Source organism: Diabrotica virgifera, chromosome 1 (assembly GCF_917563875.1).
Source record: "Diabrotica virgifera virgifera chromosome 1, PGI_DIABVI_V3a".
Taxonomy (NCBI): domain Eukaryota; kingdom Metazoa; phylum Arthropoda; class Insecta; order Coleoptera; family Chrysomelidae; genus Diabrotica; species Diabrotica virgifera.
In genome coordinates, this window is record NC_065443.1 from 192,286,018 (window position 1) to 192,301,127 (window position 15,110).

At 31.3% G+C, this 15,110-nt stretch overlaps 1 protein-coding gene across 1 annotated transcript in view; it reads right to left on the reverse strand.

Annotated features, from left to right (window-relative positions):
- LOC114331463 (uncharacterized) overlaps nucleotides 1-15,110 on the reverse strand; it is a 195,105-nt gene that overhangs the window by 71,690 nt on the left and 108,305 nt on the right. The window contains exon 7 of the mRNA XM_050661799.1: nucleotides 6,830-7,023. Coding sequence (XP_050517756.1) covers nucleotides 6,830-7,023 — 194 coding nt within the window. The remainder of the gene's footprint in view (nucleotides 1-6,829; nucleotides 7,024-15,110) is intronic.

Sequence of the window (15,110 nt, forward strand, 5' to 3'; positions counted from 1 at the left end):
CGTTATCAGTTGGGTGCAAAAAAGTCCGGAAATGGATAAAATGACTAATTCTAAGCAACTTTTGTTCTATAAGATTTTTTCACCAAAATATTACTTTTCGAATTATTTGCGAGTGAATATGTTAATTTTTCTATAAAATAACCACGTTTTCAGACGGTTTTTCGCAAATAACTCAAAAAGTAAGTATTTGGTCGAGAAAGAAATTCTTATTAAAAATATATCACGTAAAGAAGTGAAAAACATGGTGTATTTATTAGGTCACTATACCTAGCAGAAGCACAGATATAGCTAATAATGAAAAATAGGTTCATTTTCGTCAAATTCCAAATCAGATATTTTAACGTGCCATAACCAAAAAACGAAGCTCTTTTTTGGGAATAACTCATTTTAACTTTTCTAAAGTGTTTAAAAATGCTTATTTTCGTTTTTTAAAAAAAATTTTTAGCATCAAAAGTAAATAAGTTACGCTCAAAGTAAAGTTGGTCCCTTTTTTTGGTAAGAAATCGGGAAAATCATCCCCTAATTACCATGTCAAATGAACTTGTTATTACCACTTCACAAGTTTTTTACTCGCGTACGTATTGATCATATGATCTGTAAGTTTTATCGGTTCAAAGTCCTTATTTTTGAAAGAGTTGTAGCTAAAAGGGCTGGAACGAGTCACTTATCACAAGTGTATGCAAATTTAGAAACACCAAATCTTAACCAATTTTTGTCTGACAAAAAAACAAAACAAAAATACAAAATATTCAGAAAAGTAAAGCTAACTTTTTTATTGCTTAAGATTTTTGGTATCCCTAACAATTTTTAAGTTATTTTGAAAAAAAGCATTTTTTTCAAAATTAAATTTTTTACTTTTAAACCAAATTTTTTCAAAAATGAACTCTTTGAATCGATGAAACTTACAGATCATATAAACACAACATAAGTAAAGTAATTTGTGAAGCGGTAACGATTAGTTTCATTTAAGTTGCTAATTGGGGGTGATCTTCCTGATTTTTTTACCAAATCAAAAGGGACCAACTTTGTTTTGAGCGTAACTTGCTTACATTTGATGCTAGAAAATTAAAAAAAAAAACAGAAATAAAGTTTTTTTATACACTTTAAAAAAGTTGTATTAATATTAATTATTAATTAAAAATTATTATTATTAGTTGTAATTTTATTCTATTTGGAACTTGTCGAATATGAACCTATTTTTCATTAGCTCTAACTCTGCTTTTATTAGCTATAGAGACCTAATATATACACTGTTTTTTTTTTCACTTTTTGATAGGCTATAGTTTTGATAGTTTTGAGTTATTTGCGAAAAACCGTCTAAAAACGTGGTTATTTTGTTGAAAAATGAACATATCCCCTTGCAAATAACTCGAAAAGTATTGATTTGGTGAAAAAACTCTATAAAACAAAAGTTGCTTAAAATTAGTCAGTTTATCCATTTCGGGACTTATCTTTGACATATTTTATTTTTTCACCCCCGAGATGGGGTGAAACTGGGGCAAAAGCACACATCGGCACCATATCACTTTTTTTCTTTGATATATTAGCTATGTATGCCAAATTTCATGTCAATCCAAGCGGTTCTTTAAAATGTACAGCAAAAACCGTAAAAGAATGTACTATTATGCCCGAGTTTAATTACATGTATTTTAACTATTCTAGCCGGTCCTGGTAAAGAGACAGTGAGGTCGATTTAAATCCGCTCCGCAAAAAACTTCAAATACGGAAGCTTTGCGAGCAGAAAAATCACCAAATTATTTGCAAAGTGTAAATAAGTGAGTTAAGAAATTTACAGTGTAAATTTAAAAAGAATATTGAAAGTAAGATCCATACATTATTAATCTAACCTAGTTTTAATAAAATTATATTTTAACTACTAACAGTAAAATAATTACAGTCATAGTCAAGTTTTTTGGCACTGATAAGAAGTCAAGGTCCTATGGGTGGACTAGCCGAAGCTGCTTTCAGCAGTGGTAATTACTAATAAATTGATTTAATTATAATTAAGGTACTTCGGTATCTATCTATCGAAAAATACAGAGTCGGCTTTCTGAACGAAAACAAGAAGATATTGAAGAATAAGAAGATATTGAAGAATAAGAAGATATCGAAGAATAAGAAGATATTGAAGATAAGAAGAAGACATTGTTGATAAATCTAATTTATTCAAGTGAACATTAATTGTTGATATAAATAAATAAATAAGATATTAAATGGTATTTAAATAGTTTTATAATTAAAGTAAAAAAAAAATTGAATAATATATAAATATTTTGTAATTAAAGTAAAAAATTTAATTAATTTGATTTAATCAAGTAGGTTTTAATTTGATTTAATATTTGTATTTATAAATACATACCTACTTTAATAATTTGAATAGGAAGAAAGATGGCGGATGGTAATGATAGCATTAATGAGGACGGTAAAAGAAAAAGCAAAGAGGAGCCAGATATATTTAGCAGGAGTAGAAAAGTGAACCGAACACCAGACAGGTCGAAACCATCAACGAATGAAACCAGCAGCCAGAACGAAATGATGGAACTAATGAGACAATTAGCAAGCGATAACAAAAAGAAAAACAAGGACCTGGAAGATATAAAAAATACAATGGGTAATATGATTGAGGAACTAAAAGAAATTAGGAAGGAAAATAATGAATACAAATTGCAAATGAAAGAAATAATAAGAGAAAATGAAAATCTAAAGAAAGAAATGGCTACGATGAAACAAAAAATAGATAAAATAGAAATAACCTTGGAAGCATGTCAGAAAGAAAAGAAGAAAAATAACCTAATAATGAGAGGCTTACCACTAGACACAATAGGAACAGAGCAAATAGAGAACTTCATAGAAGCAAAAATGGGAGTAAAATCAGAAATAAATAGGGTACAAAAGATAAATGAAACAATGTGTGTTATAGAATGTAAAAAATTCGAAGATAAAATGAAAATACTGAAAGCCAAGGGTAAACTAATGAGCTATAAACAACATAGAGTATATATAGAATGTGACCTAACATTAAAAGAGATAGAAATACAAAGAAACCTTAGGAAGATAGCAGCAGAGGAAAAGACTAATGGGAAATGGACAAAAATTGGATATGGATTCATAATTATTGAAGGCATTAAGTGGAAATGGAACCAAAAAACAAGCCGGATAGAAAAAGTAACATACAATACAGAACCAACTTGTTCAAAAAACTAGCTGTAGAAAACACAATGATGGACAGAGAAACAAAACAGGCAAAGAACAGGGACATGACCAGATTTAAAGATAATAACACAAACGTAAGGAAAAACAAATTGAAGTACAACTTAAACATAGAAAAGAACAGAACAATTTTGAAAATGGCATCATGGAATGTAAGAGGTATAAATGGGAAAGAAATAGAACTGGGGGAAGAAATTAGAGATAAGAACATTGAAATAGTAGCTATAACAGAGACAAAGAAAAAAGGAAGAGGATCAATAATATTAGAAAACGGAATGTTACTAATATACAGTGGAGTGGAAGAAACGAAGAGAGCTCAGGCAGGAGTAGCGTGCCTGATTAAGAAGGATAGTATCAACAAAGTAAAAAATTGGATATATTACAACGAACGTATACTAAGAGTAGACATATATATGGATACAGAGGAAACCAATACAAACCTAATCATATGCTATGGACCAGATGAAGACGCAACAAAAAACGAAAAGAATGAGTTCTGGGACAAATTACAAGAAGTGATAAATGATTGTACAGAGAAAATGGTGATCACAGGAGACATGAACAGTAGAGTGGGGAAAGAAGCAGAAAAATGGAACAATGTCATCGGACCGTATGGGGAGGAAAAAATAAACAAAAATGGAAAATTACTACTTGAATTCTGTCTAGACAATAACCTGGTGATTATGAACACACACTTCCAACATAAAAGGATACACAAGATCACAAGAGAAGTCAAATCAAGAGACGAACAATCAATTATAGACTATACTATAGTGCAAAAAACAGAGAAGAACTGGATAAGAGACGTAAGGGTGAAAAGGAGTTATGAAATTGGTAGTGACCACTATCTACTAGAAACCACATTCAAAAGCAAAAGAAAAGAAATAAAAAGAAATGAGAACATAAACAGAGAACACAAAGAAATAATAAAAATTTATAAACTAAGGGAAGAAACAACGAAAATAAGATACACAGAAGGGCTAGAGAAAGAAATAGACAATGAACATATAATAACAGAAACAATAGAAGAAGAATGGGGAAAATTTAAAAATGCGATGATAAAAACAGCTAAATCAATATGTGGAACCACAAGAAATAACAACAGAGGGAAACGAACGTCTTGGTGGAACGATGAAGTGAAAAGAGAAATAAAAGAAAAGAAGAAATTATGGAAAGAATACATACAAGACAAAACACAACAAAAATATGAAAATTATAAGAGAAAAAGAACAAAAGTTAAAGAGATAGTTAGGAAAGAGAAAAAGAAAAGTTGGGAAAAATTCGGAGAAAAAATGGAAGAAAACAGCACAGAAAACGTAAAATTATTTTATAGAACACTGAAAAACCTAAGAAGCAACAAAGAAACGAAACTGAAACAAATAATGAACAAGGAAGGAATAATAATAAATGACGATAAAACAATAATGGAAAGATGGAGGGAACATTTCCAGCTGTTACTGAATGGAAATCAAGTGAACACAATGGAGAAGGAAAGCCACATAAAGAGAGTATCCATAAGAAACACGGAAAATCCAGAAACTATAGAAAAAGAAGAACTAGATGAAGCAATAAGAAAGATAAAGATCGGAAAAGCACCAGGAAGCGATGAAGTAGCACCAGAAATGATGAAATATATAGGAATAAAAGCAAAAGAAAAATTGTTATACATATATAACCTAATATGGAAGAGAAAAGTAATACCCAGAGAATGGACAAATGCACTAATTATACCTATATACAAAAAAGGAAACACAAGAGACTGTAAGAACTATAGAGGTATATCACTACTATGTGTAGCAGCAAAAGTATACGAAACCATAATAGAAAGGAAAATCAGAAAAGAAATAGAACATAAATTAGAGGACGTACAAAGTGGATTCAGGAAAGGACACAACACACAAGACCATATATTTACCATGCAACAAGTAATAGAAAAAGCATTAAAGAAAAATAGAGAAATATACCTGAGCTTTATAGACATGGAAAAAGCCTTCGACTCAGTCAAAAGAAAAGATATATGGGAAAGCCTAAAGAAGAAAGAAGTAAGCGAAGAACTGATAGAAGCAACAAAGAGTATATACATGAAAACAACAAATACAGTAAGAATGTTAAATATACAGTCAGAACCATTTGAAACAACTCAAGGAGTTAGACAAGGGGGAAGTCTCAGCCCAGTGCTATTCATAAATGTAATAGATGAGATAGTGAAAGAATGTAAGAAAACTTTCAAGAAATACTGCATCGGTTGGAACAGAATGCAAATGATAAACGTTGAGATGTGTATATTTGCAGACGACATAGTATTAATTGCGGAAACAGCAGAAAAACTGAAATACAACTTAGAGAAATGGAACCTAGAAGCAAGCAAATACAACTTAAACGTAAACAAAGAGAAGACTCAGATAATGAAAATATCAAGGAAACAAGGGACGGAAGATCAAATAGAAATAATGATAGACCAACATCAATTAATACAGACAAATTCATACAAATACTTAGGAACAGTAATCAACAACAAAGGAGACATAGAGGACGATCTTAACAACAGAATGGAAAACACAGGAAAACTATTCCAAGCACTAAATAGAGGATTCCTTAATAACAAAGAAATATCAACAAAGACCAAGATGACAATATACAAAACAATATATAGACCTACGGTGACATATGGAGCAGAAAATTGGATATTAAACAAAAGACACCAGAGCAGAATACAGGCAGCAGAGATGAAATACCTCAGAAGAACGATAGGAGTAAAAAGAACAGATAGAATCAGAAATGAAGAAATAAGAGAAAGACTCAAAATCAAGCCGATACTCGACTCAATCAAGAAGAAAAAATTGGCATGGTTCGGACATCTAACCCGGATGGACAATGATAGACAAGTGAAAAGAGTGTGGGAAGCCAAACCAATAGGTAAGAATAGAAGAGGAAGGCCCATCAAAGAATGGAACAGTGACATTTCGCAGATACTGCAGAGTAAGGGTAAGACTTGGCAGGAAGCAACACAGATGGCATCCAATAGGAAGGAATGGAGAAAGTTCGTTAAGAGCTAGGACAATCCAGAAGATTGTAAAATATTGTAATTTATTGAATTGTAATTTAATGAATTGTATTATAAATGGCCCTACACCGAAAGGTACTAATGGGTCTACTGATTAAGTAAAGTAAAGTAAAGTTAACTATTCTAAATTTTTTTTCCGAAATTTCTTGAAGGCGTATCTAAATTAGTACATTTCAAGGAGCTTTTTGCATAAGGAATACAATACCACATCATAAGCAGCTTTCTCCGTGTATTTAAGGATCGAACACAAATCCAGTAGTCTAATGAAAGTTCATCGCTAAACGTCGTTCTTCGAAAGATGCCCCTTTTCTGGAATTAACAACGCCAAAACCTTCCCCTTCCCGCCTGACAGTTCCCGACAACCGAGTTGTGATAACGTCCTGCTACCGGTTAAGCAATTAATGGTGAGTGATATTGTCTTTAAAAATTGTTTGAGTACTCGAGACCTCAACTCGAAACAGTTAAATAGAACTGCAGGCGAACTTCCACACTAATATTGGAGACCTAACTTTCCTACATTTGCAACAAAAATCATTACGTATGGTTCAATATTACCTGTACTTCTGTTTCTACTATCTTCTTCGGCCAGCAGTTTTTCAATCTTCTCTGGAAAGTGCCGTTTCGCACACCATACTAAACCAATAACTCCCATAACGACGAATACAGTCATGAGACCTAGCCAAAAAGGTTCGTGAAGCATTCGTTCGCTCAGCGGCTTGTATGGAATGTGCAACATTCTCTTTTCACATCTAAAATCAAATACAAGCATCAATATAAATACAAAAGATAAATAAATGTATAACAAAATTTAATGTTTTTAGACAGTCAGAGTGGTATTAACATCTTATTCACATGCCATATAAGAATTATCCGACGTTGGAAATCATCATTGCGAAGGCTTCTCGATCTTCTGCAATCTGGAATAATTTTCCTGCATTTGATATCTTAAGTCCATAAACCAATGTTTTTTAACCAAGTGACTAGTTTTCTTCCTACACGTGTACGGCCATCTATTTGGCCTTTAAGGATCAGTTATAATACTTTATATCTATTTGCCTTCACTATAGTCCCAGATAAGATATTTTTCGGTATTTAACCGTCTTTAGCAGTTCTCTATATTTGTTGGCCCTCCTTAGTACCTCTTCATTAGTTTTTCTTGCTGTTCCAGGTATCTTCAGCATCCGTCTATGAATCCACTTCAATGCTTCAATTCTGTTCATGACCGATAATTTTAGCGTTGACATGTTTCACCATACAAAAGTACAGACTAAATATAGCACGTAACCATTCTTTATTCTTTGTCTTAGTTCTAAACTGAGAGGTATTAACATCACGTCGCCAAATTATGTGACTTGTAGTTTAGACTGGAAAGAATATTAGGACTGTTTTTATTTTATAAATATATTTCCCGCCTCAGAAATAGCTGATCCTCCTTATAGTCTAAGAGCTAGTGAACCCTCCGACTATCGGTCGTCCTGTAAGGCTAGAAATTTTTCTAGTGATAATTCATAGCACACCAAGGCTAAAAACGATGACCTGGCAGGCCTCAGCGGTGCACGTGTATCTACCAGGTGAATCGAAAAGTGCAAATTTAGGGGGTAAAATAAACTTTCTCCTGTAAGGTTTAAATTTAAGTATGTGTTTGACTAAGTCATTTAGAAGAAATGTGTACAATGACAGGCGATTATGAAGAGCATAAGACCTTGCCAGGCGAGGAGAAAGATTAGGGGTTCTTCCTAAAATTATTCTTTTTGCATCGAACAAATTTTTTTAGGTTTTTTGAATCATTCCAAACAGAAAAGGTCCTTACTAATTTTTCTCTTAAGTTAATAGTTTTTGTTATATAAGCGATTGAAAAGTTTGAAAATTGCGAAATCGGCCATTTTTAACCCTAAATCGGACATTTATCTAAAAATTTCAATATTAGCAATGTACGTAGATATTCCTTAAACATTGATTGATGAAATACCGAAGAGTTTTTTGCAATAAAATGTCGAAAACCCCTTTGTTTTTTTAATTTCTAATCAAGCGGGCACTACACTGTAAGTGAGGACGTTTGAGTTTGCATAAATTCATTATCTCGAGAATGGGCAAATTTCAAGAGAAATCCTCAGACAGGTCGATTTTTATTTTTGAATTAGGACTTTTTGGTATATATATAATGATATATATATATTATATATATATATATATATATATATAAATATAATAATATAATAACAACGAAACAAAAATACTTGCAATAGAAAATAATCTTAACAAAAGACTATTCCTCGAGATGGCATTTATCAGTCAAACAGATAATTTAATAAATAAGAAATCAGACGTCGAACATCTAAGTGAAATTTATGCTTATTTATTACAATTAGAAAAATAACATCAAATTTATAACACATTTTTAATATATAATTAAGATAATAAAAAATAATATTAAATTTTTAAACTAAAAGACAACCGATATGTTAAATTTCAATTAAATAAACCTTTATGATATTAGCGATATATAACTAAACTATTTTCCTACATAAAACACTTAATAACATTCAATATTTAATATGTCTAGTACTTCATCTGATTGACATTAATCAACTTCAAATAAAATTTTCATTCTTGTCAATATAAAACTAATTTCAATTAATCCTATTACATAATTAACTAAATTTAACCCACATTTTATCAAAATTGCAGTATCTCGATGTCATCTAAATATCATCTAAATACCATCAACCTCAATTAGGTAAGATAAAAATTATAAAAAACCATACTATAAAATTGTACCATTTTTAAATATTGTAGCTTTCGTCTGATGATGCTGATGAAAATCAGCGAAATATAACGTTTTGTTAAACAGAGTACCACTTGGTTTTATTCAGCTGGATACCCAATAAACTTCAACCCCATTTATATATATATATATATATATATATATATATATATATATATATATATATATATATATATATATATATATATAATGGTATATATATAATGACGTCATCCATCTGGGCGTGATGACGTAATCGATGCTTTTTTTAAATAAGAGTAGGGGTTGTGTGATAGCTCATTTGAAAGCGTATTTAATTCTCTATTCAGTAATATAAACATTAACATAATTATTTATACAGGGTGTACAAAAAAAATTTTTCCTTCTATTTGTCAAATGTAATCAAAGTTAATTTAATATAAAAAAATTTTTGTACACCCCGTATAAATAATTATGTTAATGTTTATATTAGTGAATAGATAATTAAATAACCTTTCAAATGAGCTATCACACAACCCCTACTCTCATTTAAAAAAATCATCGATTACGTCATCACGCTCAGATGGATGGCGTCACTAGTATTATATATATATATATATATATATATATATATATATATATATATATATATATATATATATATATATATATATATATATATATATATGCCAAAAGTCCTAATTTAAAAATAAAAATCGACCTGTCTGAGGATTGCTCTTGAAATTTGCCCATTCTCGAGATAATGAATTTATGCCAACTCAAACGTCCTCACTTATACTACAGTGTCGCGTCCGCTTGATTGGCAAATAAAAAACAAAGGTGTTTCCGACATTGTATTGCAAAAAACTCTTTGGGATTTCATCAATCAATGTTTAAAGAATATCTACCTACATTAACAACATTGAAATTTTTAGATAAATGTCCGATTTAGGGTTAAAAATGGTCGATTTCGCAATTTTCAAAATTTTCAATCGCTTATATAACAAAAATTATTAACTTAAGAGAAAAACACTAAAGACCTTTTCTGTTGGGAATGATTCAAAAAATTTGTTCGATGCAAAAAAAATAAATTTAGGAAAACCCCTAATCTTTCCCCTCGCCTTGCAAGGTCTTAAGCTCATTGTACACATTTCTTTTAAATGACTTACTCAAACACATACTTAAATTTAAACCTTACAGGAGAACGTTTATTTTACCCCCTAAATTTGCACTTTTCGATTCACCTGGTAGATACACGTCACTGCTGAGGCCTGCCAGGTCATGGTTTTTAGCCTTGGTGTGCTATGAATTATCACTAGAAAAATTTCTAGCCTTACAGGACGACCGTTAGTCGAAGGGTTCACTAGCTCTTAGACTATTACCGTAAAGAGTTAAAAGGGCAGAAAATCAGAACATACCTACATAAATACAGCTCTAGAACTAGGAGTTAACATTAACATTTCACTAAAGAAAATTCTGTTGAAATGTTCGAATTAAAATTCTGTTGTTTAGGTGCTTTGATATTTTCACCCAAACGTTCTTTTTTCTTCTTCTTCTTCTTCTTATTCTTATTGTTCCTCTTTATAAGCAATCCTGCTTTTTCGTTGGCGGATTGATACCCCCATGGAAGGTCGTCAATCCATCTTTTACGCGGTCGGCCGATACTTCTTCTACCGATTGGTGATTTGTCTCTTGCTATTTTGACCACACGTGTCTCTCCCATTCTGGTTATAGGGTTATTTTATTCTTCTTTTTTCTATTTAGTGTCCATTCGATTATACACTGTACGTTACATTGTCTTCTAATATCTTCTTTTTCCATCTTTCAGCGTATTTCCTGTAGTTCTGCCGTCCTTAGCCAAAACGCCGTATCTGCAGAGAGATCACATTTGAGTAAAATCGGTTTTTGTTTAATTTTTCGAACTTTTGGTGATTTATCTCTTGCTATTTTCATAGCTGTGGTCTGCTCACTTTTATTTGTGGGATTATCCCATATTATTTGTTTACTTTCCACCGTATACCATAACATACAGTAAATTTATCTGATTCTGAATCTCTCTCTTCACGTATGAAATTTGTAGTGATCTGCGATATACATAGAGATCAAAATCTTAAATTTATTTTTACGTTCTTTTTTAGTGTCCATAATTTCATGCCGTACTGTCGAATTTAAAGATTTTTATAAGCCGTATCTTCAATTCTAAGCTAAGTAAAACTTTTTTTATACAAAATATCTCTTTCACTTTTATGTGAAAGTGGTCGAGCTTTTTCAATTCGGATATGTGTATTTAATGAGAACTATCAATTTTATCAATATAAAAAGACCATATTTTATTTCATTATCCCGCTCTCTGATTGATTGATTTTTTTTTGTATACATTTTCCATATTTAGATCTGATTTTGTTACAAGCATGAATTTGGTTTTGGTTGTGTTTAATGATAGTCTAGTCTAGTCTATAATATATCTACCTACTGTGTAATATTCAAACTTTCATGACTGTAATAATAGGACAGTAAACCTTGAAGTATGCCGACTATCAGTGTCGTATTGCTTGCTTTACTGGGATTATAATGGAAGCATCTCTTAGTTTTAGTGCAAACTGATGACCTTCCCTATTTATTCCTGTTTCCAGTTTCCTTTCCTTTTATCTGCATCAATGTTCTTTAATCATAGTAGTAATTTAAAATAATTTTCATATCTGTCAAGTTGGGAATTTCTACTCTAACTCTAAATCATATAAACATGGCGTACTTAAAAAGTATAAACCATATTATAGTCCTCGTTTAATTACGAATACTTTTTGTCTGTGTTATCAGGTATTTGTATTTATTTTAGTCGTGAGGTTAATATTACAGTAAAAATAGCAATTTTTAGGATTTCTTTTTATTCTGTCGGCGTTGTAAAGATTGAAATCAGCCAATCTATAAATTATGTTAAATAAATCTACAATTGACCTAAAGCAACCCTCGTCTAAGAGTCCGACCACTACGTAGTTACTCTTACACTAGGTTGGTCATAAAATTGTGTTTATTATGTGTTATTTATGATCTTAAGCATAAGTTAAGTCGTCCTATTGAATACACTTAGGTTGCAGTTCTTCCTAATAGAATTTAATTCCATGCTTAGTCCAGAAAACCACTGCGCATCCGCTAGGAAAAATATTCTGATTCGGATTTTTCAGACAATCTTACTCAAAAGTCTTACCCTTTTCACAAATTTGCATGTTGCCAGGTCCAAAAGTGGGTCAAATATTTTTTAAAGGTTTTTTTTGTTTTTTTTTTCTAAAATTATTTTTTTTACATCGAACAAAGTTTTTTTAGGTTTTTTGGATCATTCCAAACACAAAAGATCTTCAATGATTTTTCTCTAAAATTGATAGTTTTTGACATATAAGCAATTAAAAATTTAAAAATTGCGAAATCGGCCATTTTTAACCCTCATAAACTAAGTGAAAAACTAAAAATTTCGATGGTGCCAAGGTAGGTGGATATTCTTTAAACATCGGTTGATGAAATCCCGAAGAGTTTTTTGCAATACAATGTCGAAAACCCCTTTGTCTTTTAATTGGTAATCAAGCGGGCGCGACACTATTTTCAACCGTTGCATGTATATGTAATATGCGTAAAAATATGTGCTGAAAAATATTCTGATTCAATTTGTTTTCACCATCTTGCTTGAAAAGGTTGGCTATTAATAAATTTGCATGTTGCCAGAGTCAAAAATTGGTCAAAAAAATTTTTAAACAATTTTCTTTAAACTTCAAATGTTTTCCGATTACATTTACATGCATCGGTTGACAATAGTGTCGCGCCCGCTTTAGCAATTAAAAATCAAAGAGGTTTTCGATATTGTATTGCAAAAAGCTCTTAGGGATTTTATCAATCGATGTTCATAGAATATCTACGTAACTTGGTAACATTGAAATTTTCTGTTTTTCACATAGTTTTTGAGGGTTAAAATGGCCGATTTTGCAATTTTTAAATTTTCAATCGCTTATATCTCGAAACTATCACATTTAGAGAAAAGTCACTTGAGATCTTTTCTATTTGAAATGATCCAAAAAACTTATAAAAGTCCGATGCAAAAAAATTAGTTTTAGCAAAAAACAAAAAAAAAACATTTAAAAAAATATTTGACTGCCTTTTGATCCTTGCAACATGCAAATTTTTTAAAAGGAGACCTTTTAAAGAGAAGCAGAAAATGTATGTTACAGTTCAAGTTGATTCTCAGTTAGAGTTGACTATTCACTAATAATTGTCTAAGTTGGCTAATCCACCCTGTGACTGGAAAGGGATTGATTAGATATTATGTAGATGGCAGTGATCTGTTCTCAGTTCTAAATGAAGCACCTATGTCTACAGGACATGAAAGAAGAGATATAATGAATAATTAACTAAAGACAAGGTATGAAAATTTCACAGTAAAAGATATTGCGCTTTTTGTAAGCTTAGGTGAGCCCGTCCTTCAAACGTTTAAACACAAAAAGAAAAGAGTGGTCGTTAAGCCTTTAGTATTCAGTGAAATGAACTCTCAGTGCCAAGTAGATTTGGTTGAATTGCAATCCCAACGGAATAGCGAAATGCCCTAGAAACATTATCAATGGAAACGAAGTCCCAATGGATAAGAAAGTGCCAATATCAGAAAAAACAGGAAGTAGGCAGGGATTTTTCAGATGCTCCTGGTAGACAAAGTGCATGTTCAAGAAACGTTTCTGCAAGAAGAAAAATGTGAAACACAATTTAAAATACCACAGCTCCTTATCATGTAGTAACAAATAATAAAATCTTTATTTAAACTATTATTTATTTAACTACTCTTTATCCCCACCGATAAATTAGTTGGACTCGAACCATCAATTTCCAGATAAAGAGAGCGTGAGTTGGGTTTACACATTAGACGCATATCTACTCTTCCTCGCTGGAGTATACTTTTCACTAGTAAATGTTGTCCTAATGATTGAGAAAGAATTAACTCTTACTAAATGGTATTGGGAAGAGTATACTTTTTTTAGTTGGAGTCTACTTTTACTAGGAAATCTTCACTTTATATTTAAAATCAACTTTTACTTAAACCAGTAATTTCAGCTGACTAGAACTAGGAATAATCAACTCCAACTGGATAACCAACTTGAACCGTAACATATACAATACATAAAATCCTTTATAAAAGGTATATCTATTAAAATCCCTATACAGGGCTACATCAAAGACAGAACTAGTTTTCGATCGGTTGACCGATCATCATCAGTGCAATCCTAAAATGTGTACAACCAGATAAAATGATGCAAAGTATTTAAAATGTTGACTAAGGTTATAAAAAGTTATAGGTTATACTCACTTATAATCTACATGCTAACCACCAAAGTAAAAATATCTGGATAAAAACCCTTTACAATTGATCCGTCATCGGAACATATGAAAAAGATGTGAATTATAACATGGATGAACAAAATATCCAATGTTTTTCGCCCGAGGTACCAATGAGCTCTATCTGACAAGTTCACATCATGGCTGTACGGAAGCAAGTGATTTTGATAACGAAAATTCTGAATGGTGACATGACAGGAATGACAGTTCCGCAGGAAGTTATAATTTCCCTGTTGTTTTGTGGCATTTATTGTAAAATTTGTTAAAATAATAACAATAAAAACAGTCGTTCCCACTGTGGTAAATAGTCTGTAAAAATGGAAATAGACTTGATGTAAATGTTAAAATATTGTAATGGAGGAAGTAGGCAAACCACATTACTCATAATACAGAAAACTTAATAAACATTATCAAACCCTTTATATGTGATATCTAGGGCTTAGAAAAGCAGTTTTGTGTTTATTTAAAGTTAACAATTATATTAGAATAATTGGAAGTTGTTATAGTATGTGGAATTACCATAAAAATCACTGTGTGGGTGACAAAGGTGTAAAACTGTTTTCTGATCTGGGAGGGATATATAATACAAGCTAAGATACATAGCTAAGATAAGCCTGGAACTCTAAGGGTTCGACAAAACAGACCAATATATGAGATAGCTAACATAGGGGAGAGGGGTGGTGTTATAAATTTATGAGAATATAATTAAAATGTAACATGAACGGG